Genomic DNA, 25,720 nt, shown 5'->3' on the forward strand with positions numbered 1-25,720 from the left:
ATCTATGTATAAATGTATACTTTAGTATTGAAATACACCATTTCTAATACTTTAAATGCAGCAAATGTGTTATAGAAGGTTAAAAATGCTGTCCACAGCAGATTTTTTTCTGAACGCTTCTGACCTTGGGGAGACGGGCTTTAAAAAAAGAAACCTCAATATAAAACACTGCGGGAAACGTTTGCCTGGTTTTGCTGAAGTCATCTGAGACCGAGTTCTCATTACAGCCCATCAGTGCTTTTGCTGGGCTCGGAGCTGCTCCCTTCAGCATTTTGCTCCTCCAGGATAACTGCTACTGTCACAGCACTGAGAAATATACCCAGCAACACCCCCATCCCCCCACTCTAACAGCACTATCAATTAATTTTTTTATTTTTTTTTTTTACTTTCAAGGGCTTAATTGCAAAGTGCAATCTCTCGTCAGTGGGCTAAGCTCTGTGGATTCCTCTCATTTTAGAGGGTCGGGCAGCAGATCTCCTCCATTTGAAGCCTAAGCCTTTCAGCATACAAAAGCAGTAAAACCGCGTCACATGCATTTTGTCTTTATTATGAATGTGCTGCAGAGGTACAACCTTCATCGTTTACTATCATTAACCATGGATGAAAAAAATCCCACAACATGCTCATTAATAAACACAAAATATTAGAGAAGCATGGGAGTATAAAGTCTGTCAGAACAGTTTCTGAAGCCTACATTAGATACAGAATCATCACCATATATTTATATTTGCATAATACATACAAGTGTTGGTTACGTTTACGTTTAACCTGATAAGAAAGAAGAATATTGTTTGTCACAGTAAGTAACAAGTCTGTACATGATTGAAAGCTGAGGACACAGTACGTTAGGAGAGCTTCACCGGTTGTTTCAGATCACAGTGAGAAGAACCACAGGTAGGTAAAGATTAGGCATTAAAGACAGAAAAGAGTAGAATAATAAATAAAAAATCCTCCAAACTATTGCTACCATGATGCTACTAAAATATCACATGTCTGGTGTTTTGTACAAATCCTGTTGTGAACACAACAAAACAGGCTTCCAGCGTAAAGAACAGATCAGAGTCCCTGGCTGTGCACAGAAACTGAAGATGCACCTCCACGTCTGGAGGCAGTCACAAGCTACTGAATTTTTTAACCAAATATTGGAGACCTCCCACACGCTCAAATCTGCTGTCATTACAGAATAGGGAATATAATAATCCATTACAAACGTTATCGAAAAAGCTTAGTTGGAGTCAGGTGTGTTTGTAGTTCACAGTGGTTGGAGCGTGTTCAGAAAAGCTGCAGCAGAGTAAAAATGTGTTCGAGTCTGGTCTAGAGAGGATGTAGTTTTCCTGTAAATTCTTTGATTTGGCACATTTTTTTATTTCTTCTTTGCTGGGATGACTGTGCCCGACTGTGTTAGACTTTTCATAATCCTTTTTCCGTTTTTAACGCCAGCAGCTAGTCCTCGGTAAGCCTCTCTTTCATCCACTCTCGCCGCCCGTATGCTCGCTCTCAGGCTCAGGATGTGGGGCATCGTGGAGATGTGAAAGTCACAGAGGACAGTTTGAAGCAGAAGGACAAAGTGCGGTTTCGGGGGCGTCTCCTCTCTGTGAGTGTTAAATTTCTGCCGTTTGATTCCAAGGCAACACAAATCCCACAGCATTGCCGAGCGTCTTGGGAGGGGGATTTACTGCCAAACGGATGAGTCCAGTTGGTGGAGGAGAAAAAAGGAGGGCTTGGCAGACATTTTGTGTGTGGAGCTAATGGATGCTGGGAGCCTTAAAAACCAGCTCTCTCTGTTATGATCAGGTCCAGAGAGCTCCTGCAGGTAATATTCGGATTATTGAAGGGTGTTGTTCCTAGAAACCATTTTGGATGCCTTAGCCAGAACAGAAAGGGAGTCCTACCCTCTCAACGCAGACTGAGAGCAGGAGCATTTGCATATTTTACTGTGTCCATTAGCAGAAAAAAAAGGGGGCCGTGTATAGAATACAGAAAGATAAGTAAGCACTGTATGTTGGGTGCACATTTGTCACACATCCAGGTAATGACTAGGCGGTAAAGACGGTGGGTGCAGGTGCAGGCCAGACGGTCAGTTTCCTTATCCCGTTTCATCCTGGGATGAAACTCAGGTTTTCACATTTACTAAAAGAAGAAAAGGAAGCGTATTAGTAAGAGTGAGGTTCTCTGCAAGCCTGTAAGGATGTATAAACTTTCACAGACCACAGAGGACAGTTACATAATGAGAAAAACAAGAGTTGCTGAGTCCCGCAGGTTTTGAACACAAGCTGGCTCTACAATTGCTCTTGGAGTCATTGAGCTAATTAGAACAACTCTTGGCTTAATGAGACCCAACAGGCTGCAAGTCAGAGGGACAAAGACATATCTGCAGCGAAAATCAAACAGCAAGGAATCCTTCAGCTGACTTGACCGGTCAAATAAGGCAAACAGCAGTCTCCGTCTGAGGAAGTCACTGAAATGATCACTGATCTTTCATCAGAATCCCTTTATTTGGCAATAAATGTACAGATGTGCCTGTAAACCGCGTACACACTGATATACAATACATGTGGAACAGGAGCAGGACAACTGGTACAAGACAGTTGGTTACATGTCACTCTGGTGGGACAAACATGCAGTCCATTGCACCTGCAGGTATGGCTGTTTGAGTGTGCATGTCAACCAAATCTTTTGTGTGAAGTGTCTAAAAGTGCATGCAGGCGATAAACTGCCGAAATATTCCGCGAAAGCAGGTTAAAGATAATTACAGCCTAACAGAGCTATGATGGAGATTTTTTAAGCAGGAGAATTAAGGAGTTCAGAGGAGGGGAAGAAGAGCGAGGAGAAGGTTTAAAGGTCAGATTTGGGACACTCACTCGCCAGGTTGACAATGCAGGCGATGATAATGACCGTCCCTCCTACTAATGACACCAAGGAGAGCATCTTGGCGACACGTCCGAGACGCACGGCGCCGTCCAGGTTTCCCTGCTCAAGGCTGTTCTTGGACTGGAGGAAGGGGAACAAAACAGCAGTTAGCTGCAGTTTCAACAAGCGCAGCTGGAAAAGCCATCAAGTTCCACGCTCCTACCATGATGGAGTAGACGAATCCGACGATGTTGATCGGCCAGACGGGGCAGAAGCAGGCCAGCACGGACAGGAGGAGGTAGTCTTTGACCTTTGACCGATCCAGTGGGGGGTTTGTCGCAATGCTGGAATGCCGAGAAATTGAGGGCCTGGGCGAGAAGGACGTGTAGCCGATGGAGCCCGCCCTGCTGCCCTTCCTAGATTTGCCGGGATGATGGGGGTAGGAGATGGAGTGCTGTCTTCTGGGAGGGGAGGAGATGACTGGAGAGGTGCTGTCTGCAGGTGTGGAATGGATCCCGTTACCTGCACGTGAAGGATGACAAGGACAACCAGAAAGATAAATGCATGTGTGCATGTGTGCACTCCCCGGAGCCCATTCATGCAGTGGGATTTGACTTTCCCCAAACAGGCTGACGAAGCAGTTATGTGACCCAACCTCCACCCACCCGCTGCCTCAGTCTGAGGTCAAACTTACCGTTCTTTAGTTTCTCGTTGATGACAATGACTAGCTCTCCTTTGGATTTGCTGCGCGCAGGTCTTGTGTTTGCTGCTGTGCTGCTGTGAAGGAGTTCTTCGCCCGTGTCAGGGAGGCTCTGGACCGTGACGGGGGCTTGAGAGTTGTCCTGATCCAGGAAGGAAGGTTGTTCCTCGTCAGACCAGGCGGGTGCAGCTGGAATCGTGTTCACAGCCATCCTTAAAAGCCAAACTTGTTTCGTTCGTCCAGTAGAGTCTGTGCTTCCCGTAGATACACCTACGAAGGCAGTAAGTGGCAGTCAAAGACAAAAATGACACAAGACAGATGAATTATGTTATTTTAAGGCAATGATGATGTCACCAAATGAAATTGACTGGTGCTGAGCTCAGACATCTGCAGTCATTGCAGTTTGTCACTAAGGTTACTCGATCCCTTCAGCGAGATCTTGATGTGGACAAGTTCAAACCCAGGAAAAACACTCCAGTTCAAATTTAGAAGGAGATGACCTCTGGGAACTGCACGGAAATGGTTATGAAGTATTTTTTGGAGTTACTTAAAACACTTGAGGCAAGAGCAGCCTAAATTCCACAAACTGTAAGCAACCAACCTGCAAAAACTCTGCATGAAATCTAAGGCTGTGCCGGAATTCCCTCACAACTCACTGCTTTGTGTACTAAAAAGTGAAAAGCAGACTTTAACGTCCAGAGCCGGAAGTACCCACAAAAAAAAAAACTTACACTTTTTTCTCGATTTATACGTTCATAAAAGTTTTTCCACAATTCTTAACACGTTTGGGTTAGAAAAGTCAAAACCTATTGCAGCCACACCTTCTGGATGAAGGTGGGGCTTTACACACTCCATTACTGTTTTGGGTAAGTTGTATAATTTCTGCCATATTTTGTGTGCAGTCAGTTCCTTCTCCTATTTAGCGCCTCCGCCACTTTATCAAAAATAATGACACAGTTGTCGGTTCAAAACCGAACCATATGTTTCACCATTGAACTGAATCATGAAGAAAGTGAATCGTTGCATCCCTACTGCATGCGTTGGCACATGCTTACATCAAAAGTCTCAAACACACATGCTAAATTTAATGCATTTAATATTGATTTATTACATGACACCAGGCTTAGTATAGGCTAGGGATGCAACACCTCACTTTCTCCTCAATTTGATTCAATGGTACAACATATGGTTTGCTTTTAAACTGAGAATTATGGCATAATGTGTCGAGTTTGAACACTTTACCATTTGAAAAAAATACATTTAAATTTATTTTTATAAAACATCCAATTTTTCATCTTCAGAACACAGTGGATTGATAGTCTTCATAAAATGCCATAAATCTGAACAAATGACTTTCTTTGCATGAAGACTATTTTTCTCTCCTTATTTTAAAGAATATTGTAAGCATTCATGTACAAAAAAACAGTGCAGGTGCTTTAAAGATCAGTAAGAATTGATGTTGATGTGTTCATATTGTGGAGTTAAACCTGATTTTCTTAGTGAAGAAGAAACGCTGTATTGCTAGCGTAGGAAGGTAAACACTCAGCAGTCAGGGAATTGATGGATTTGTGTCGAGCTGAGGATCACCATAAACACCCCCATCTTTTCCACAGCAACGACTCCGATTTCCCCTGCAGACTTCTGGAGTGTAGCAGTAAAACAGCTGATAACGGGGACTCACTGCTTCTTTACTGCCTTTTTTGTGAGATGAATGCTCAGAATGCAGAAAAACTCATCATTTGGTTAACGAAAATATCAATTTTTTTTCCCCTTAATTAGCTCCAACTTGAGAAACATCCAGTTCATTAGGAGCCTTTAACAGCAGAAAAGACTAACTTGTCAGATCAAATTCTCCCAGCTCTGTTTGCTTCACCTTTGAGTGCCAGCAGGAAATTCATGCTGGCACGTGTCCAGAACCCGGCTGTCCTCCACTAGTATCATCATTGATTCCACTGGACACTGGCATCACCCTGGATTCAGCGTTTTCATCAACTTGAATTGAAGTGAATTGGCACAGAAGGCAAACACTCCAAAGATGTTTGCATCCAAACTAAAGAGTGTTGCTGTGGCATAAAAACGCCCACGTTTGTCAATAAATTTATGCGAATTAGTGTGCCATCTTTAAATGAAATGCAACTCAGATTCATGCATATTTCATGCTTCCAGAGAAGCGTTTACAGTTCATTTGGGGTGGGGGGCTCCCCACAAACCACACAGCAGGTTTTATATTTCCAATAATCTCCACACCACACACACAAACACAAAATGCTTATTTAGCTCCACAATTACCAATTTGAAATCCGGGATTTAGGCCCAGGAGCATAATATCTTTTAAAAAAATAATAAAATGGTGAACAAAACCCAAACATTAAGATCTAAGCTTTCATTTATCATGAAAAAAGGTGTGGGGCAGAAAGCGGGTCCCAATGACCCAGGGAATACAAAGGATGCGGCTTTTCTTCCATAGCGCAGGTGTGCGCATCGATGGATGCGCGTAATGTGTACACAGCCGCAAACTGCTGCGCGGTTACCGCCTAACAAAAGGCAGAGGACAAAAGGGATGTGTGGGGGGGGCAGTCGGACAAATGAGGCTGATGATTTATATCTCCCACCAGCATAAAGGAAGGACAGGAGAAAAACGTGCAGGTTGGTGAGGAAACACGGAGAATAAATGAAACTGACCTCTTATTGCGTTTGGATCGCTCCTCTTCTGAGCATCGTGGGTTCAGGCGCAGAAGTGTCCTTCACAGCCCGCGGAGTCTCCAGATGCTGTAGGGGAGTCGTTGCTGGGGGGCTACGCGCACAATGCAGGACTGCTGGTGTATCCTCGCTCCGGCATAGAGGGCTGGGATGGATGGGTAGCCTCCAGGGTGGATCCGGGAGGGGGAGGAGGGGGTGTGAAAAGTGAAATCCAGACTACGTGCGAAACGGGGAGGAGAGGAGGGCTCTCCACCATCCTTCACACAACCCTCAACGAAAGGCGCCGATTTGCCCCAAATATTTTCTTTGAATCCTATTTGGGGGGTGAATGGTGTGGGGAGGCTTCAGAGGACTAATGCTCCTTCCCCTCTGATGGGGACTAGATGAAGGTGTGAAATAAACAAGCAAACACTTCATTCACGTGAGGTTTATTAAAACGCACGAGTGTGCCACCCACAGGAAAAAGCTGGCATTACAAAAACATTAAAAGCTTTGAAAAAGAAAAAAAACTTAAATTACAAAAACAAAAGCTTTGGAAATAAAAACTATGTCCAACTGATGTAAAGAAAAAAATATATATATATACATGTACACATTATAAAAACAGATCATTTCCCCATGGCACTCAGGATGTTCGCCTGCAAAAGAGAACAAGGATAAATAATTCACAGGACTTTAAAAAGAATCATGCTGACAGTCAGAAATATTAGAATCAAAACCTGATGATACAGGTTTTTCCACTCAACTTCCCATTATTTAAACAAGCAGTTTAGTCCTTAAAGTCCCACTTCATCTATATTTATATTGCAAAAAAGTTCCCAGGGGTCTTAATTTTGATTAATCAGTAAAGCCTGTGTTGTTTTTTCTGCAGCAGGAACTCATTAGAAATTCACCTCTGGGTTGTGGGCCGGACTCTGTCAATTTCCCCATCAACCCTTTGTTTCCACCATCTCCCACTAGTTTATAGCATATTATAGGCCAAAAACAACAATAGTGTAGCAAAAATAAATAAATAAAAATAAAGGGGAAGCAATATCAGAGCTAACCAGAATCCAGCTCAGACGAGGAAAATGAAGATGTAGACTCTGCAATTTGTCTGCAGGTGGATGCTTCAGAGTTGCAGAAGTGCAGGTAGACTTCGGCCCATCCATGGCATCACAAACTGCGGGTTTTCATCTGCTCATGATCCAAGACCATTTAAATAAAATCTCAGAAATGCAGTTTTCTTTTACGCATGTCCACCATGATGACAAAAATGTTACAAGAACATGTCAAAAACATGTTCACAGATGCATATTAGCCAAAATGTAGTTGAAAAGGGAAAAAAGAAAAGAAAAGGTCATTTTTGCGCCAGGTCCTCAGGTCTGAGCTGGAATCTGTGCTGCTGGACAGCTCCAACCCTGCTTTCCGTTTTTGTTGCACTGCTAACGTTAAGTTTAGTGTGTGAGGTACAGGCTCGTACATGTAACCATAGCACTAACAGCAATGGGGAAGGGAAAGGGGTGCGGGGTTGCTTCACCTTCAAACCGTATAGGCAAATTTCTAATGAACCCCTGCTGCTCTGCAGACACTAAGTCCTTGAAAAGTAGCTATTTTTTATTATTATCTTTGGCTAAAAACAGGATAATAATGAAAAGACGACTGGGAATCCTAAAATAGATCAAAAGATGATCGGAGCACAAATGACCAGGACAAAATGTTTTTGGTCTCTCACCTTTAAAAAAGAGGCAAATCTCTTTTCTGTCATGCCTTCTACTTTTTCCAGATCTTCCAACTACAAAATAAAAACAAAAGTGAAAACAAATTGAAGCAGGAAGTTCTTTTTGTTTCTTAAATGACAGGGATTCTTTTAACAAACCTTTGTGAATTGGCCGTTAAGCTCTCTCCAGCCCAGAAGCAGCTTTGCCTTCTTGTCCCCAATCTGCTGCAGACTTTTGAGCTCTTTAACACCGCCGCTGTTCAAGATGTGCAGGATTTTCTGTTTTGACTGTTCCAGCATTTGCGTGTCTAGTTGGGACTCCCAGGAATTCTCCTTCATGTTCTCCTTACCGTCTGGGAGCTGAAAGAACAAAAACATAAAATAAAATAAATCTAACTCAACAGAATACACCTTCTACGTGATGATCCTGTTCCTACAACCGGTTTTTAAACCAACAACTCTTTCCCCTTACGTGTTCTGCAATGCGGTTAACACAAATGTGACATTTTGCAGCATTTGCTGCGTCAAAAACAAAATGAAAAACAAACACCACAAGTGAAACTAATGCTCTGTGTCAGCCTGTATCTGATGCTTGCAACTCTGCAGATGTGTCAAGCCACAAACTGCGCAGTCAAAGCTGACCTCAATCCTGCTGGAAAGCTCCCTCTTCTTGACACAGACGGACTGTTTCTTGAAGACAGCAAGGTGGACAGGAGGCTGCAGCTGAGACACTGAAGAGGAGGAGGAGGAGACATGCAAAATCTTTAATGTCACAAAAAGATGAAACCTTTTCACCTTTTTTTTTTAACAGCTGATTCTCTCTGGGCAAAAAGTTTGCATGTTAAATGTTGTAGTGGAGAACTGAAAGTGTGTTTTCATGAGTAAGAAAGTTATCCGAGTGGCTCTCAGTGATGCTGAGGGGTGTAAAAAGAATCCCTCCTCGTCGCCATTTGATCTCGCACTGCAGATCAATAAAACTGAGAATCGATGTGACAGAAGCAACTCATTAAGGAAGAACACGTCACATGTTTTGAAAAACTTGTTTAGTAATTTCCTCTATAAAAAAATAAAAAAAATCTATTTGCTTTAGGAAATAAGGTTTTTGATTTTTTTGTTCCATTTGATGGGAAATGTAGAAACGACTGAGTCAAAGTGACTTTGTTTGCGTCTCACTGACCTTGCAGGGGTTGGACCACAGCCTGCTGCCTAGCAGGTTTTCTCTGAAGAGGAGCCGTGGTGTTTTTGAAGACGGGCTCTTCTGCAGAACCGGGGGTTTCTTTGGCCACTTGGCTGAAAAGCATGGCTTTACTCTCAAACTCCTTCTGCTTCTTCTTCAGCTCCTTTGAAAAACAAAACAAATATATATATATATTTTTATGAAAACAGATAAATCTGAGTGGAGATGCGGCACAAATGCTAAACAATAAAAGCTTTTTGGCCAAAATAAGATTGAATTAAGACTAGGAGGAGCTGCGTTTCCAGAAGAAAATGCAGGGTTGAAGCCTATATTGCTGAATGAAAATGAAACCTAAAGGGTAATAATTGGCACAAAAACAAAAATTTTAATAAAGAAATTATCAAAGTTGACCATAAATAAAGTGGAAACAGCACTATAGCAAAAAAAGATATTTTTGTGAAAAATGCGAGCGCCAAGTATCAAACCAGCGAGCTTCTGCAACAGAGAAGAACAACGATTTTCAAGGATTCCCATGCATTTCATTCAAGGCAATCGATCAATCACTGACTGCGTTAAGACAAACCAATAGAGATGCTTGCTGTCAGCTTTAAATGTTTATTAAAGAGTTTGGATGTCTGAACATGTCAACATCTCGCCAACTTTCCCGTAATGTTTTTGTGCCTCTCCTGCTCAAACTGCTAACGTATTCTGCTCTGCTTTACAGCAATAAAATGTTGGTTTGTTCCAGATATGCAGACTTCCAGAAGAAAAGAAAAGTGCTTGAAATATATAGCACTGATCAAAATAATAAAATAAGAACCAGATCCCCGATTGACTTCTAACATCTGATTCTGACAGAGTTTTAATCTACGCGATCGTAACCATCATCAATGAGGTTTCAGAAACTGCACTGGTGTTTTTGGTGCCACTTCACCTGGATTTCTTTGCGAGACTGAGCCACATCCTTAGTCACGCTCAGCCGGTCTTTGTTTTGGCAATTCATCACCAGCTTCTCCAAAGCAATCAGTCTGTCCATGACAGATGGCTCCGCCAAACTATATAAAAGGATAGAAATGTGAAAACATGAGTCAAAAGGTTATGCGTCTGAGGCCGAACAGACGTGTCCACTTGATAACAGATGGTAAAAGTGAGCAGTGCCGGTCTTGCATGGTCGGGGGAGCAGCTGTGACCAATGGCAGCCTTGCATAAATCTTGATTCCTCGTAAGCTCTAAAATCTTGGCTCGCTCTGATGAGGCCTGCGCCAGTTTCTGATGCTGTCGTCTAAATGAGACTGAATTTGACATGATGCAAAGACACTTTCCAGTAAGCCGGAGCTGTTCAGACGAGTCTGGGAAAAGTAAGTAAGTACCCACATGGAATCGGCTGAAGGTGAAGAGGCGTCCTGCTCGGGTGTTTTCCCGTCTTTCTGTTTCTTCCTGTGTGGCTCGCTGCCAGAACCTCCAGCCTTATGCTCCTCTCGGGCTCGCTTCACTAAAGACGCAGGGAAGAATTAAACCGCTTGAAATTCAGAGCACAGGAGTGCTGCTTGAGTGCACAGTCCTCCATCAGCAGCAAAGCATGAGGAAGATAGCCCAACATCAGTCAAAGCTGCAGCAAAATGTATTTAAGAAAGGCAAAAGGACAAAAGCAACCATGATAAATGATAAATGACAAAAACTTGAAATAAGTGCTGCTGTTTGGGACAGGAGCGCCCCCTACTGGCCTTAGAGTTAGTGGTTCTTTGTGTTGCTGCTGCTCACCTGGTAACACAGGAACGGCCACAGTCTCCCGCGTGAAAGGCTTGTTCACAATCATCTTGGATTTGGCCGCAAAGTTCAGCGCGCTAAATGTGTCAAAGTAGTATTTGTATTCTGGTGCGATGTTGGTGATCATGACGGAGTGGGCCGAGCCTCCCAGAGAGTCCTGCAGCAGGCGGGTCAGTTTGCTGTCTCTGTACGGCACGCGGACCGATGTGCCGGAGTTCAGGGAGTCCACCACCTTGCTGAGCGTGAAGAGGGACAGGTTGATGGCGCCGCTCTCCTTTAGGCGGATGCCCTGGTTGCCGGTGCGACGGTTGTCTTCAGAGCCAGCCAAGTCCACCAGGTAGAGTTTGCCCGTCTGCTGCCTGTGGGGTAAAACACGGGAAGTCCGCACAACCTGAAAGTAACAGCAACAGTTTACAAATATGCAGGATGCAATAGACAATTCTAAAACACAACTAGATATTGATTAGCAAGAAAATAAAAACAGGAAAAAAAAAGGACAATGACTGAATTGTTTCTTTCAAAGTAATCCCAAAAGCGCAACATTTGCTGCTAGTGGGAGTGTTGCAAGAAAGAATTGATTTTAGCACCAGCTACCAAATCCTGGTCTACTGCACAGAGACCACGACCTGTTTAAGATGCTGTTTGACTGGGATCTCAGTTTGAAGGGGAAAAATTAGGAATGAATGGAATTTCACGCCAGACCTTGATCAGAAGGATAGCGTGACTGCGACTTGAGCGCTGGTTCATTTTGGTGGAAGCTGTGGTTCGGTTTAAACTGGCAGGGACAAAATGTGTGTCAAAGTCCGAGAAGGAGGAGATGGTGACATTGGTGAGGCCTGGGATAAATATGTTCTTGTCTTTGTCCTGTCTGATTGGCAAATCCTGGGAGCTCGGCGACAGAAGATCCAAAACCTGAGAGAACAAAACTGGTTTATTCAGACAAATATGAAACTCTACAGCTGCCATCACACATTCTGGCAGGAAACCACGAAAACGGACAAGTGTTCATATGCGAAAGCAGCTGTTTTTATTCAATATACAGCCATCCCTCATTTCTCAAGGAGATATCTTCTAAAAAATAACCCGCAAAGTAGAATTACAGATCTTTTACAGCCTTAAAACCCCTCTCTACACACTTTTAGACATGAACATTGTCACATGTTTCCCTCTTGTTTAAACTCCTATTGTTCAAACCTTCATAGAAAATCAAGTCCAGTATTTTAGAATTAAAAACAAAGACCAAAGATTTATGTGAGTGTGGCAAACTGAACAGATTCTATGTAGGAAACACAGCAGAGAGATTACAGCCAATCAGGATGCAGAACACAGGGCACTCCTAAAAAAATAAAAACATTCAATTGTACAAAAAAAGATCTAAGACAGTGAGACCACTAAAGTTAAACGGCTTTATAATGAAGGACCATAGTCATTAGAGTTTTAACTGTAAATTGCCACATTAAGATTTCCACAATAACCCTTTAACCACCTGCTCAACCAAATGGTAGAGCAGATTTAGAAGAAAAAAAATAGTATTAAAAACATTGATTGTGCCTTAAGAAATAAGCAAAAGAAAAAAAATGTAAAACTAATTTAGTCTTGTTTGGGTAGTTAAAGGGAATCCAAGGGAACAGGTCAGTTTTTCTAATCAAATACTGTGATTTTACACATTTGATCACAAAAGTAATAATAGCAATAATTTCCAGTGGCTCAGAAAGCCGAATCCCCAAAATAATAGAATAATATGTTGTTTAATCACTCCTTTTCAAAGAATTTACGAGGCAAAACAAAGTAAGAACATGTGGAAAAAAGGGGGGACATCAAACTGAACAGTTCCGATCTCCTAATGCGTCAAAAGCATACATACCTTCTCGTTATAAATTTCTAGATAGGACATGCTGATGCTGTAATCCCAGCCTTCCTCTGCATCTTTTGCATGGACCAGATTGAAGACCTCCCGTACAGCTCTGGGGATGACGCCAGGTTTTTCTGCACTGCCCAACATAGTGTGGGTCTTACCTAAGAAAGAAAAATGATTAAATAAAATGCTATACCAGGGATTAAGCAGCACTTGGGTTCTCTTGGCCACGCTGTCAAAGCCAGCCTTAGAAACTTTTTTGACACAAATATGTCGCTGGAGCAGCACTCCAAACAGCTGATCAGGAACTGTTTCTTCCAGTTGAGGAACATATCTAAGCTCAGGAACATGGTGTCATATAAAGATGTAGAACTTCTTATTCGTGCCTCTGTTTCTACACGGCTGGACTACTGTAACAGTCTGTTTCCTGTTTGAACAAGGTGGAGCTGTCGCGCCTGCAGTTGATCCAAAACTCTGCTGCGAGGATCTTGACCCCATCTCCACTATCCTCAAAACTCTTCATTGGCTCCCGATTGCTTACGGCTTTCAATAGAAAATCTTAGTTTTGACTTTTAGGGACCTCCATTGTCAAGCTCTCTCATATGTTTTTTATTTGATCGCCCCCTATAGACCATCTGCGTGTACTGAGGTCTGTGGATCAGGACTTGGTGGTGGTCTCTCGCGCACGGTTCTGGACCACAGGAGACAAATCCTTCCAGGCTGTTGCTCCTAAACTCTGGAATGAGTTCCCATTGTGTCCCTGGACTCTGATTTATTTTAAAAAGTCAACAAAAAACTTTTTCTTTTTTTACCTTTGAGGCACCCTGTGACTTCCGTTTGCGAAAGGTGCTGCATAAATAAAGAGAACTTTCTTATCCATTTTAAGAATGAATGAATGTGAGGCGTAACCTTACCAGCTCCAGTGGGCCCATAAGCAAACACGCTGGCATTCTGTCCGTTCAATACGTGGGACAAGACGGGCTTTACAGATGAGAGGAAAACCTCCTGCTGTGTCGTCTTTTCACCATGAAAAGCGTCGAAACTGGGAAGAAAAGCACGAACTTTTAATGGAAAACGCACATTCACAAAAAAAAGAATACATGTAGAGACTGACTCACTGGTATTTGACGGTTTCTGTTGCATTCCTCCAGTTGACTATTTCCAGGTTTTGCTTATCCAGGCCCCGCACGCACGGCCCTTCGCCCTTCTCGTCCTCTTTGTCTAAGTAGGGCCGAAGACGAACCGCGACTCGAACTCTTGAAATCTTCTTGTTTCCATCTGATGAAACGGTCACGCGCTGCGCCGCCATGTTGTGTTCTTCGAAAAACAAAGGCCCGAAATCAAACGAGAATCACTGCTTTAAAAGTTACCCAAGAGTCAACTTAAAGGCACTTTGACCATAAATAGAAACAAACCCGCCAAGATTAAGTTGTATTTTATTGCCTATCCAGGTTAAAACACCACATTGTTATTGTTACCAACGCCCATCATGACTAGCCAACTAGGGCACGGTAGCATTATGTTGTTATTTTCGCACACAGCTAAGGTTAACACGATTAGAACTTTTCTTTTTATAAATAAAAACTTACAAAACGATACTTACGTTTTCAAGAATCCTTTTGTGTCGTTAAAAACACACTTTTACCATGGCGCAAGTACCTCCATTTAATAATGGCGCTGGCAGCCCCGAAAACTTTCTAACCGAAAACTTTTAAATCCAAGACAGCTTCGACCGGAAACGACATTAACCAATCAGAGCTCGCGACATATTGCTTTATTAGACAGTGTCTTATTAACACATTAAATATATAATTGTAAACGTAAAATTAGAATAATATATAATACGTTACGAATTTTAACGTTCAAAGCAAAAATAAAAAAAAATATTACAAAGTCATAATTTCCCTGATGTGACTGCGCATGATAGGAAGTAGCGTCATAGCTAGATCTCTATACTGTCGACCTTCACAGTTCCCGGTTTAGCGCGCCGTGAGTGGATCATCCACATACATTTTAATCAGTTGGATTGTACAGTCTTTGCTGTAAGGCTAAAGCAAGCAGACCGTCAAGCGGTTCCTTCAGCCAAAATGGCGCTATGTTTACGTTTCTGCAGAGTCGATTGTTATACCTTCGTGACTGCATTATTCGTGGGATTTTCGTAATAAGCCTATAACCCCCAGCAACACGGATCCACAAAATATTGGTAACGATGATCTGACTTTCATTGAAAAAATGTTGTTTCTAAAGATTTGTGTGCTACATTTGACGTTAGCTTGTTAGCAAGAACTTAAGACCCAGCAAGAATTATGCCACTTTCCTTAAATTGAGCAAGTGATTATTAGAGCACGTGTGTTAACGGATCCCTAAGGATAAATCTTTTTTGTGATTTGTTTTTATTTATTTATTTTTGAATTCAACGAGAACTAAAAGGTGACTAGTTTTTGTGCTGCTCAGATTTGTGGAAGTTGAGCAGTTGAGGGAAGGATGCAGGCGGAAGCTTCAGACACCTCCCTCAGAGAGGGCATCCAGGCTTTGGACGTGGAGGATTCAGAGAAACCCGCTGCAGACACAACAGAGGACATCATCACGGACCAACAGGACACTGACAGAACAGCCGTCGCAGAAGAAGAGGACGCAGCAGCCCAGGAGGAAGCTGGTACCTGCGTTTTGGGACACGATGCAGCAGATGTTTCGGCATGTTTTGATCTGAAAGTGAACGTTTGTTCTGCTTTGTCAGAGGAGAACGCAGATGCGGCCGAAGATGCAGCTCAGACCGATCCAGCTAAAGCAGACACAGGGGTGGATGCTGAGGAGGGGAAGCAGGCTGCAGAAGAGGAGTGGGAGATTCCGTACAGCGACGAGGAGATGGAGGACGCCAAAAACTGGATGCCGCCTCCTTTGGAAATTAAAAGACTCTACGAGCTGCTGGCTAAAGGGCAGATGCTGGAACTGAACTTTGAGCCCCTCCCCAGAAGACCACCCACACCTGAACGTTCCCTTTCACCTGAGAGAGACGAAGAGGACGAGGCGGTGAAGGAAAGGGAGAGGCAAGACAGAGAGCGGAAGTCAGTAGCCCTTTTTCTTCAACTCAAACTGTCTGTATTACTTTGCTTTGAGTAGAAAATACTGTTTTGATTTTTTTTCAGGCCTCCATCTCCAACCGAGTTCGACTTCGATGAAGAGAATATGCAGACAACGCCGAAAAATGCCTTCATCAATCGACGGCGAACACCAGGTGGGAAATGCTCATCAGACTGATGTTAATGTTTCAAGATTGCAGATTTCTTAATAGTTTGATGTCGCTTTCCAGGATCCTCCGGCCGCTCGACGGTGAAAAGAGAAGCTCGTCTGGACAAAGTGCTGTCCGACATGAAGCGCCATCGCAAAATCGAGGAGCACATTAGACGAACGGGGAGGGATTTCTTTAAGAACGAGAAAAAGCTGGAGGAGGCCCTCTCCCCAAACAGTCAGAAAGAGCGGGATAAGGAGAGGGAGCGAGACAGCAACCCCAACACCATCTTCTCACCACGACAGAGGAGATACTGAAGACACAAAAGGAGAGCTTTAAAAAGGCTTTGCAGAACTCTTTTTAATGTAATGAATTGTGTTTTTGTATTTTTGCAATAATTTTTTAATCCTAGGAAATGTCAAAATGGACTCATTTCTGGGCTTTGGTGATGTTTAGCTTTGTTATAAAATACGCTCTTTTCATGCAGGTTTGCCCTGAGTCTCCATTTGTAAAAGTACTTCCTGTCAAATCTTGTTAATTCTGGATGCAGAATCGTTCAAATAAATGTTTTTTATTGACTATTAAAGTCTATGAGACCCCATAAAGTTGTAATACAGAAGAAAGGGTGTTCAAGTGCAATTTCAGCAAGCCCTTTTTGGTGTTTCTTTTTAGAGGGGTGGGGGATTGTTAAAAACAATGTTTTTTTTAATCTAAAGATTTATTTTCTTTAGAATGTTCTTGTTAAATAAAGATTTGAATGAATAAAAATGTATAGTTGTTTTTACCTAAAGAAACATTCATTTGACAAAATGAGCTGACAAATTTACATAAATATAAAACATTTTATTAGCCTGTTTAGGCCATAAAAATACGAAAATTTGGAAATTCTTACTTTTTGATGCTGTCTTACACATTGTTTAATTTTTTTGGAGATTAAACAGAAATTTTGATCTTTTAATAATTTGCTTTAAAACTTTTTTTCAATTTATCCTCAGCGGAACTCCAATAATGTCAATATTTTCCTCAATATTTATATATTTTTATTGCTTTAATAGGTGAAAAAGCACAGGTCATCAATTCTCTCCATGGCAAAACTCTGGCGCCCTCCGGTGGCCGACCTGCGTTGGAGCTTAACCCAAATCCTTTTATATTAAAACTTTTAAGCATCAAATATTTGCAATTGTAATCTAAAAAAAAAATCAAGGACTCAAGACAGGTTCAGGACAGAGAAGTATATTTTAGCTAAGTTTGAGTAACGATACAGCCTCCACATAAGGCTCAGAAGCAAAGAGTATAATATGTATGCATAAATATGCATTCAAAACCACAAACCAAATAAATAAATAAATACTTACAAATAAATAACAAGCATTTTTTGTGGAATATACAGTACATCAGTTCCAATGTTTCAATATTGTCAAGAAGCAGTATTTCATGAGGTTATGGAATCGGGGAAGGAGTGTTTTCTCTGAAATGCTCAGATGCGTTGGTGAACAGTACCCTGTCAAGTTTTCAGCAGCGGATTAGACGGCTCTTTTATATCTTTCAGGATCAATTTTCAGGACAATTAGGCTGTGGCAAATGCACATGAAATGACAGAAATGGGCTATTCTGTTCACAGAGCCAGTGACCTTAACGGCACAAGAACCAAGGCGGCGCTTCATCCACTTCTGAAGTTCCTAATACGAAGGTTTTATGGGTAAAAACACTCAAATAAAATGTTTTAGCAGCAAGGGAACTCATCCCTGCATGATTATTTCCACAATTAACTTTCCTCCAGCTGTGTGAAATATTAGAATCAATACTTTGTGCCGTACTTCCCAGCATGAAATATTTTTTTATTTTTTTTAAGGGGTAAAAGTGAACGGAATGGAGTGATATCTACACTGATGAACCACTGCTACAACCTTTGGGAGTCGTTTGCATACGCTAAGCTGTAAAAACTAAAGTTTGGTTGTCCTACTGTGCAACACTTATTGTTAAAAATGTCTGCTAAAAAGACGCTTAAAAACAGGAAAAGGGGGGCTTGGGCCCATTGTGAGGAGATAACACTGAGGGAAAAGTAGATACAATAAAAGGCATAAAGCTATTCAGAAAACAGGATCAAAATAACACACATTGTGGTAAAAAATTGCTATTTAGTGAGATTTTTTTCTTTCATTTCATCATGATAAAACCCCTATTTTTTCATTTTGTAAATTAGAATTAAACGCACTTCACAGTTGCAGAGGGTTGCTGGGTATTTTTACCTAAACAAAACCCCATAAATTCCTCATTTTAGGCAAGACATCTTTCAAATTTTTTAAATTATCAGCAGACTTTTTTTTACTTGTTAAAAGCTACATGACTGTAAGAAGTTATCTTTTTTTTTCTAAATGTGCAACTTGCATCAAGCAGATCCAAACACCTCCTTGCTTTCTTCTTTTTTTTTTTTTTTTTTTTTTTTGTCTTTCGGAAAACTCGAGACAAACTTCAAAATAAATAGACAAACAAACCGATGAAGAAATGAATCAAACAGACACGATACTGGTAACAGAAGGGGACAGTTTCCCGCCTGATCTATGTACAACCATCACGCCGTGGGATTTCGGGGGGGAAAGCTTGCCGTTAGTTTTTCCTCGGCTAAAGAGAAACGCGTCGAGAAAAGCGCAAAGAAACGGGGAGAAGGATAAGGCAGCAGAACAGTATCGTGACATTATCTCCCTTCTACAGATGTCTGCAGGTCGGTTACATTTTTGTTCGAGTGACGGTGACTACATTGAGGATACAGATTAGAAACACTAACAGGTCAAAATACTGATTAGCTGGGATGGGTTTTTTTTAATTTTTTGGTTGTTTTTTAAATTTTTTTTAATGAAGGTCTCATTCATATTTGAACTGAATCGGACCTTCCATCTACAGCAAACATACTAACATACAATATAATACATTCCTATGTTCCTGCTCGTCCTGTACTGGGAGGCAGAGAGGACTGTATTTATTCTACGTGAGGGAAATAGCCGTCTATGCTGTACATCCAGGCAAATTCCTCTCAGGTCAGTGCATCTTACTTTCTGTCACAGTGCCGGATGACATCGAAAATACTGGGCGCCCAAACACTCCGCCTCCCACAAACGCAGGAGCTGAAGTACTTGGAGGTCAGCCACACGTTGGCTTACACGCTGGCTGGCTGCGAATACTTCAGCTGAGTTTGAGGCCGTCATCTCGATTTGTTTCAAGTTTCTCTTTTCCCTCCTCTTAAACACTCTCTGATACATTCACCTTCCCTCCCTCCCTAGCTCCGCCCTTCAGTGGCTGGCCAGCTCGGGCTCCGACGAGCGCGTGTTGTAGCCGTTGGCGGGCTGCGGCAGCGTGTTGCCGTGCGTCTGGAGCTCCTTGTCGCCGGATGGGGGCGGCCTCTGGGAGCGGGAGGTGCCTCGGAAAAGCCGCAGGGCTCCCCGGCAAATCAGGGAGAACCAGTAGAGCTGGGGCGCCATGAGCAGCGCAGCGCCGAGGTTACAGTACCAGGGCACCGACAGCGGGACCATGTGGAAGGGGATGGAAGCGTACCTGCACACAGACGGAGGAGGCGTCAGAGACGGTGGCCGGACGCCATGACGCACGAGTGTCTGACCCTCGGGTCAGTGAGACAGCAGAAAGGACAGGGAAACATACCTTCCATAGGCGTAGTAGAGGTAAGGGAAGAGTAGGACTCGAAAGATGAAAAAAGTGATCAGCATTAGAGCCCCATTCACTTTGTGCAGCAGAGTGTGTTGCTGTTTGTACTGGGAGAAGAGAGAAGAAGAACGAAAGGCAAGCGACACAGTTGGGTCAAAGCAGAGAAAGTTCATCTGTCACTATGTTAAATGCTTTACTCTAGACCTTACATTGATCGACACCATGGACTGTACATGAGAACTGGACCGAGCGAGTGACGCCACCTCATAGAAAATGACTTACTTCCAGCTCCAACCAAATCAAGTCAATACGGACGCCGCCATGTTGAGCCAGACGACGTTGGGAAGCAGTAATTGGTCTGAATGGATCCGAGTCGTCGTTTCTATGGCATCCAGTCTCACCAATCAGGAGAGACCTTGTTTAAAATTCCACACCCCCGCGTCTTGTTAGTGGGCTAAAATCTGACAGACGTCTCAAATAATCAACGTGAGACCACATGCTTTTATTGAGGCATCTGATTGGCCAGTTTAGAACTTATACTAAATATAATGAAAAAAAAGGGATTATCAAGAATATGTTGGGAAAAAATAGGCAGCAGAGCAAGAATGGTTATTCTGACCAGTGGAATGACTGACTCATAGAATAGAATAGAATAGATGTCTATGGGTACTTCCTGTTTGGAACGTGAGGATGGGGGAAGGTCACTCAGTCCAGTTCTGGATACAGTCAAAGAGCAATACTGACTGCTGATGCCAATTACAGCGTGACTGACAAGTGCAGTTAAATAAAGTTACATAAATACTGATTTATTTGTATGGGAAGCAGCAGGATAATGGGCAACTGTCAAGCAGAAATCCCATTACACTCTGATAAACTCTTGTTAAACATCCATAAAAAAACTATATATTAGATAATAAGGAGAGTCTAAAAGGTCCCGTTGTTTATTAAGTGGCCACATCCACGGCTAGAAAAATGCAGGATGCTAATAGGAGGAGGACAGAAGGACAAGTGGACGCTGCGTATTTCCAGGCTTAAAGCAGGAGACTGGATTCAGAGGCAAACAGATGTTTGCTGTTACACAAGCAGGGGGCAACCTTCACCCCGGATGCCAGAACATTCAACAAATACAAGGTTTGAGGCTGTGGTGCGCATTTAAGTCTACCATATTACCAACTAAAGCCTGCTGTTGCACTCAGAGCTAAATGGAGGTTATGCTCTGCCGGGAGAGATCAGAAATAAATTGTTCCGTGTGTCAAAAAGAAGGGAAGAGAGTGAAGAAGACTTTTAGTGAGAAGGATGGCCATGCAATTAGAGCAAAGAAATATTTTTAAAAAAACCTTTACCTGGATGAGTATTTTTCCTAAGCAGACAGATGGAGTGCTGAGCTCAGCCATAAACATTATACCTTGGAAATAATCCCCCTTTCCTTGTCTGTAAAACTGGACAGGAAAACAATGATTACTTTAAAGATGTTGAAAATATATTTTTTCATTTATTTTATCTCGACTCAAAAAGAGGAGACATTTACCACGGAGACCGGGAAGCAGACGGTGACCATGACAACGTGGTGCAGCACCATGAGGAACTCGCGGCGCAGGTAGCTGGCCAGTGCTGAGCGCATGTGCTGGGGGGCCGCCGCGGCCTCCTCGTGCCCTTTGACCCGCAGCTTGTACCAGTAGCACATGAACATTGCGTAGATGTCGTACACAAAGTAGGGAACAGCGAACATGATGTAAGTGCTGGTGAGCCAATGCCTGCAAGACAGTAAAGACGGGAAAAAAAAAAAAGCTTTTACATACAGAACAGATTAAGACCTTAAAAAGCAAAATGAGGGAAGTAGACAAGAAAAGAAAAGTGAGCTAAAAATGTAAAGACAATAAATGCATAGGGTCTATGATTTTTATTGTCTTTTGATGATTTTATGTGTACCAAAATATTAATTTTTTTATCTTACGTATACAAAAATCCTTCATTTTAAAATATGGAAATGAAAAATATTAGTTCATTGCTTTGATGCGTTAAAATAAAAGGTATGCTAGTAGGATAACCTACTGGTCCTCAATGATGTCCTTGCAGGAGGAAGCAATGATATATCCAGCTGAAGAAGCCATGACCGCTTGAATCGATGACACTAACCTAAGAAAACGTAAAATCCAAAAACACAGATGAGCACATTTGAACGGCAAAACATCCAAACTAATGAAAAACTGACATCACATCTACTTTGACCGATGTAATTATTAAAGTACATATGTAAGTCCAGGAAAAACAAAAAAAGACGAGACTTTGGAAGGTCTCACCTGGCCGACACAATGACTGCATCTCCTTCGCTCCATCTCAGTGCTGGGATGGACTTCAAGCATTGTTTGGACAGAAGGAAAAGGCCCGGAAAGAACACAGACCCAGCAGCCAAGATGATCAACATGGTCCCTGTGCAATCTGTCTGACAGGCAAAAAGTTCAGCAGGCAATCTGGTCGATGAGATCCGTCGCTCTCCGTCCTCTGCAAAAAACACACAAAATAAACACACAAGATGAAGGGAATGAAAACACGCACCAAACTTTCCAGAGACAACTTCCTGGTGTTCCCCCCTTAAGCTGCACATTTTGAGATATTGACAAAACAGCACTATCTCCACTCAACACACATGATCCTAGATTTGCGGCAAAGGCACATGAGGCGGAAAAAAAACGTTTAAGCTGCTGATTTAAAAGAAAATTCTTTAAAGGGGGTTGAGGAAAAGATAGCGCCCAACTTATTGTAACAGTTTGACAAACTTCAAAATAAAATCATGGTTCCTTTTTATACCGGAAGTGTGGATTAATAAAACAAAACCCCACCTTAAAGAACAGTGACAAAGCACTTTAAACTAATTTGTTCACGCAGGATTGGAAGTTGGAGCCAGCAGTAAGTTTGGTTGAGTTTAATTTACAGTTTTAGTCCAAAAAAATGACACATTAAAAAAAATAAAACATCCACTGCCAGCGGCACGAACGAACGTCTTGCTCATCATTTATTCAATTTCCTAAGTCGACCATGTGTGCAAGCTTTGCAGATGTTTTACCCTCGACTAAGTGCTTTGACTAACAACTTAAAATCTATAAGAAAAAAAGACGCAATGCGCTATTCAATATATCCATATTGCACCGGTTGCTGGGACTCATCTCTCGTGGAAACACTAAACAATGTCACCTGCGTTAGAGGTTACCAGACAGTGGCTAAGCTTACGATACAAATCATGATTAAACCTGCGCAAAATGACTCCTAGCCTCAGTTATGCATAATGTATAAGGTTAAGCTCAAGCTAGTCTTCCTTTTTTGCCTAAATTGTGCAATAAAACTGCGAAAGTACACATTTAACAAACACTAATTTCAGACTTATGCTTGCTTAATTAATAGTTTAGTTAACAAAATAAACAAGCCAAATATTTTAGCTAACTAGCTTGGGGCGAAAAATGTAAAGTCGAGTAATAAAAAAAAAACGTGGTCGAAATTAGGAAGGAGAAAATCCGAGCCATACATTAGCAGCATGTGTGTGCAGCTCGCTAACATATGATGCCACCCTTCGTCTTTCTGGGCTCCAAGCATCTCAGCTCACATATCGCCTGCTAACAATGTGGCTAACAGCGTTAGCATAAGCTAAACATGTACAGTTGGGAGCTTACTTAACCACATCGAGACAACAACAAAAAACACACAAAACCACAATCAGTAGAGTGATGACACCCTAAAATAATGAACAAACGACAAGCTAATTGATTGTTATTAACCAGGACAGCACGTCTACGTTTGACAGTTTTGTTAGCTTATTATTTGTTTTTAGCACTTAGCATTAGCTACCCAGATATCGTAACCGTGGTTAGCAGGTAGGAGTTTGCATATGTTAGAGAGACATAATGTGATATTTACACAGTGGCTCTGCAGAATCCAGTCAGCGGCCAGTCGAAAGTCGTGTCCTGCGGGAAGCGTTTAAGGATATCCCAGGGGTCTCGGCCTCGATGATCCGCATGATTGTTTGGCCACTTCACCGCTTGAAGGTTAGCAGCAGCGAGCTAAAAGCTAGCTTGTAGCAACTTTGATCAAAATCCGCGTGAGAGGCGCTCGCGGAGAGCATCGGTGACCCAGCTGAGGTAAACAGAACAAGTGATCTAACAATGAAAAAGAAAACGACAACCAAAAAACAAGCGAAAACGAGGGCGACACGATATGATCCAGATGTTAACGGTGTGCCGCTATGTCATCCTTTCCGTCTCGCCTCGGTGCACCACAGATGCCGCCGCTTTAGCCTCCCAGATGTAACGTTGACTCAACACTGTGTAGTGCTGCGCCAGCTGCTTCCTACACAGGTCCACGCAGCGGCAGCAGCTCGTGTCATGACTGAGAAACGTGCACCAGTCACAGATTTACATCATTGATGTCCAAATTCTTCCATTTTTAAAGATATTATCAGCGTTTCCATTCAAAAATGCGTCTCTTTAAATCATCCATGTATAAAACCACCTATTACTCAATCTTGTTTAATTTCCGTGAGTGCTTTGTGCAAGTTGAATTTCACTCCAATAGAGTGCCACAGGAGGACGGGGTGGGAATCAAACTCAGTGATGAGAAATTCTCACATTTCTTTTAAAAGAATTAAAAAAAGAAAATCTTGTACCTGAGTTTTGAACTTTATTTTTCAGAATACTCAATTGATCGTAAGAATTCCAACTCAACGTCATCAATCAGACTCAGAGTTCTAATTTTATTGTAAGAACTCGAATTTTATTAAAAAAAGACGTTCCAAGAGATTTAATTTTTATTTTCTATTCTCATAACTTTTTAATTGATTTATTTTCCTAAGATCCAACCAGATCAATCTATGTGTGGCAAGACGTTGATTGAATCAACCTATACCATTATAAAAGCATTTCAAAATAAAATACATCAATTTTATGGCTATTGGAAAATACCATTTGGATTGAGGCATGGTAGTTTTATTTCACTATAACATAAAAACGACTAAATGACATCACAGCCGACAACACACATGTGATGGCAGCAAAAAATGATCAAGCCATCATAATCATTACAGTCCAATGTGTGGAAACACGGAATTTTGCAAAGACGTGTGGTAGAATTTTCTAATGTTTGGATTATTTAGATGTGGGGGGAAAAACGCGGGCTAAACTTTAGGAAACCAAAATGTGAATACAATTTATTCTTATTTACTTGTTTGTTTGTACAGATATTCAATTTACACTTGATTATCTTGTAAGAAACAAGGAATCTGGAAAGGTTCACCTGTATTGTTCAGTATCCAGGTATTTCTTTGAGTCCCACTGGTTGAAGTTTTGGCTAAAGATGTCCTGGATTGTTTTAGGTCAGGGATTTGTTTGTTCAAAATGAACCAAAGTTGACTATCAACAACAAGAAATAATTATATGAATCGTTACACCCCAATAAAAAAATATTAGATTCTAACTTTCCTCACAGAAATTTCTCCTATATTTAATTTTCCAACTTTAATTATGAATTTCTGTCAAATTCCTAAGAAAAAAGTAGTACACCCAAAGTTTATGTCATTAAGTATACTTGAGTACAAGTATAGCAAGTATACAACAGACCATGTATGTGTAGCATTGGAAGTATACTAACTGAATACTTATTCAGAAATGGTAACATTTTAAGTTTACCATGTATAGATGGTATTAAAAAAAGTAAACTTCAAGTATACTTTTACTATTGACTAAGTATACTTTTAGTACAGTTAATTAGACTACTATGGGTTCTTAGGGAAATCTCAGAATTCAGCTTTTTATTTTAAACTTCCATAAGAACACATGGGTACATGAGTGTAACAGATGAACAGAAATGTATCATTTGGTCCACTTGGTTTGTGGTATCCCCCCCCCAAAAGTCTGGGTGCTAATGGGGTAATTTGACCTAAATCTTAGTTGTCCTATCCTAATCTAAACATTTTTAGACAAATCTTACCTAAATCTAAAATTTGAAACTTTATTTTACGAACAATTTAATCGTTTAACATCAGAATCCAAACAATAAAGTCATTTTTTTTCTTTTCATTTTAGGGGAATTAATTCTTTTGT

At 41.6% G+C, this 25,720-nt stretch overlaps 4 protein-coding genes across 5 annotated transcripts; 1 reads left to right on the top strand and 3 right to left on the bottom strand.

Annotated features, from left to right (window-relative positions):
* Positions 1-526: 526 nt before the first annotated feature.
* Positions 527-6,608, bottom strand: LOC101175687 (tumor suppressor candidate 5 homolog). 2 transcript variants are annotated; one of them, XM_011488041.3, is made up of 5 exons: positions 6,233-6,608; positions 3,545-3,820; positions 3,074-3,372; positions 2,862-2,991; positions 527-2,130 (listed from the first exon to the last, which is right to left on the bottom strand). In XM_011488041.3, exons 2-5 carry the CDS (start codon positions 3,759-3,761, stop codon positions 2,114-2,116), a joined length of 663 nt encoding a protein of 220 aa, XP_011486343.1. In that variant the 5' UTR covers positions 3,762-3,820; positions 6,233-6,608; the 3' UTR covers positions 527-2,113. The 2 variants fall into 2 exon arrangements, with proteins under 2 accessions (XP_011486343.1, XP_004080535.1); XM_004080487.4 differs by lacking the exon at positions 527-2,130 and having other exon boundaries at positions 2,456-2,991.
* Positions 6,609-6,662: 54 nt separating this feature from the next.
* Positions 6,663-14,571, bottom strand: kif22 (kinesin family member 22). Its single transcript, XM_004080305.2, has 13 exons — positions 14,352-14,571; positions 13,867-14,065; positions 13,663-13,790; positions 12,758-12,909; positions 11,596-11,805; positions 10,888-11,284; positions 10,501-10,618; positions 10,061-10,181; positions 9,127-9,289; positions 8,592-8,680; positions 8,109-8,309; positions 7,965-8,024; positions 6,663-6,888 (listed from the first exon to the last, which is right to left on the bottom strand). The coding sequence occupies exons 2-13, from the start codon at positions 14,055-14,057 to the stop codon at positions 6,859-6,861; spliced, it is 1,860 nt and encodes a 619-aa protein (XP_004080353.1). The 5' UTR covers positions 14,058-14,065; positions 14,352-14,571; the 3' UTR covers positions 6,663-6,858.
* A 124-nt stretch (positions 14,572-14,695) lies between these two features.
* pagr1 (PAXIP1 associated glutamate rich protein 1) lies at positions 14,696-16,621 on the top strand. The gene is made up of 5 exons (XM_004080306.4): positions 14,696-14,951; positions 15,203-15,404; positions 15,486-15,813; positions 15,895-15,983; positions 16,059-16,621. The coding sequence occupies exons 2-5, from the start codon at positions 15,233-15,235 to the stop codon at positions 16,292-16,294; spliced, it is 825 nt and encodes a 274-aa protein (XP_004080354.1). The 5' UTR covers positions 14,696-14,951; positions 15,203-15,232; the 3' UTR covers positions 16,295-16,621.
* A 573-nt stretch (positions 16,622-17,194) lies between these two features.
* fam57b (family with sequence similarity 57 member B) lies at positions 17,195-24,001 on the bottom strand. The gene is made up of 7 exons (XM_004080307.4): positions 23,544-24,001; positions 21,935-22,136; positions 21,687-21,770; positions 21,163-21,388; positions 20,978-21,073; positions 19,632-19,741; positions 17,195-19,526 (listed from the first exon to the last, which is right to left on the bottom strand). Exons 2-7 carry the CDS (start codon positions 22,057-22,059, stop codon positions 19,265-19,267), a joined length of 903 nt encoding a protein of 300 aa, XP_004080355.1. The 5' UTR covers positions 22,060-22,136; positions 23,544-24,001; the 3' UTR covers positions 17,195-19,264.
* Between the last annotated feature and the right edge of the window lie 1,719 nt (positions 24,002-25,720).

The sequence above is a fragment of the Oryzias latipes genome, chromosome 19 (genome assembly GCF_002234675.1).
Source record: "Oryzias latipes chromosome 19, ASM223467v1".
Taxonomy (NCBI): Eukaryota; Metazoa; Chordata; class Actinopteri; order Beloniformes; family Adrianichthyidae; genus Oryzias; species Oryzias latipes.

Excerpts from the sequence above, each read along its gene's own strand:
- pagr1 (XM_004080306.4), top strand. The coding sequence starts at position 15,233 with ATGCAGGCGGAAGCTTCAGACACCTCCCTCAGAGAGGGCATCCAGGCT. Across the intron at positions 15,814-15,894 it reads AGGCAAGACAGAGAGCGGAA|GCCTCCATCTCCAACCGAGT; the intron begins GTCAGTAGCCCT and ends ATTTTTTTTCAG. Across the intron at positions 15,984-16,058 it reads CAATCGACGGCGAACACCAG|GATCCTCCGGCCGCTCGACG; the intron begins GTGGGAAATGCT and ends GTCGCTTTCCAG.
- LOC101175687 (XM_004080487.4), bottom strand. The coding sequence starts at position 3,761 with ATGGCTGTGAACACGATTCCAGCTGCACCCGCCTGGTCTGACGAGGAA. Across the intron at positions 3,373-3,544 it reads CAACGAGAAACTAAAGAACG|GTAACGGGATCCATTCCACA; the intron begins GTAAGTTTGACC and ends CTTCACGTGCAG. Across the intron at positions 2,992-3,073 it reads GATTCGTCTACTCCATCATG|TCCAAGAACAGCCTTGAGCA; the intron begins GTAGGAGCGTGG and ends CCCTTCCTCCAG.
- kif22 (XM_004080305.2), bottom strand. The coding sequence starts at position 14,057 with ATGGCGGCGCAGCGCGTGACCGTTTCATCAGATGGAAACAAGAAGATT. Across the intron at positions 12,910-13,662 it reads TTATGGGCCCACTGGAGCTG|GTAAGACCCACACTATGTTG; the intron begins GTAAGGTTACGC and ends TTTCTTTCTTAG. Across the intron at positions 11,285-11,595 it reads ACGCTATCCTTCTGATCAAG|GTTGTGCGGACTTCCCGTGT; the intron begins GTCTGGCGTGAA and ends TGTTACTTTCAG.
- fam57b (XM_004080307.4), bottom strand. The coding sequence starts at position 22,059 with ATGTTGATCATCTTGGCTGCTGGGTCTGTGTTCTTTCCGGGCCTTTTC. Across the intron at positions 21,771-21,934 it reads GCAGTCATTGTGTCGGCCAG|GTTAGTGTCATCGATTCAAG; the intron begins GTGAGACCTTCC and ends ACGTTTTCTTAG. Across the intron at positions 19,742-20,977 it reads TAGGAAAAATACTCATCCAG|TACAAACAGCAACACACTCT; the intron begins GTAAAGGTTTTT and ends CTCTTCTCCCAG.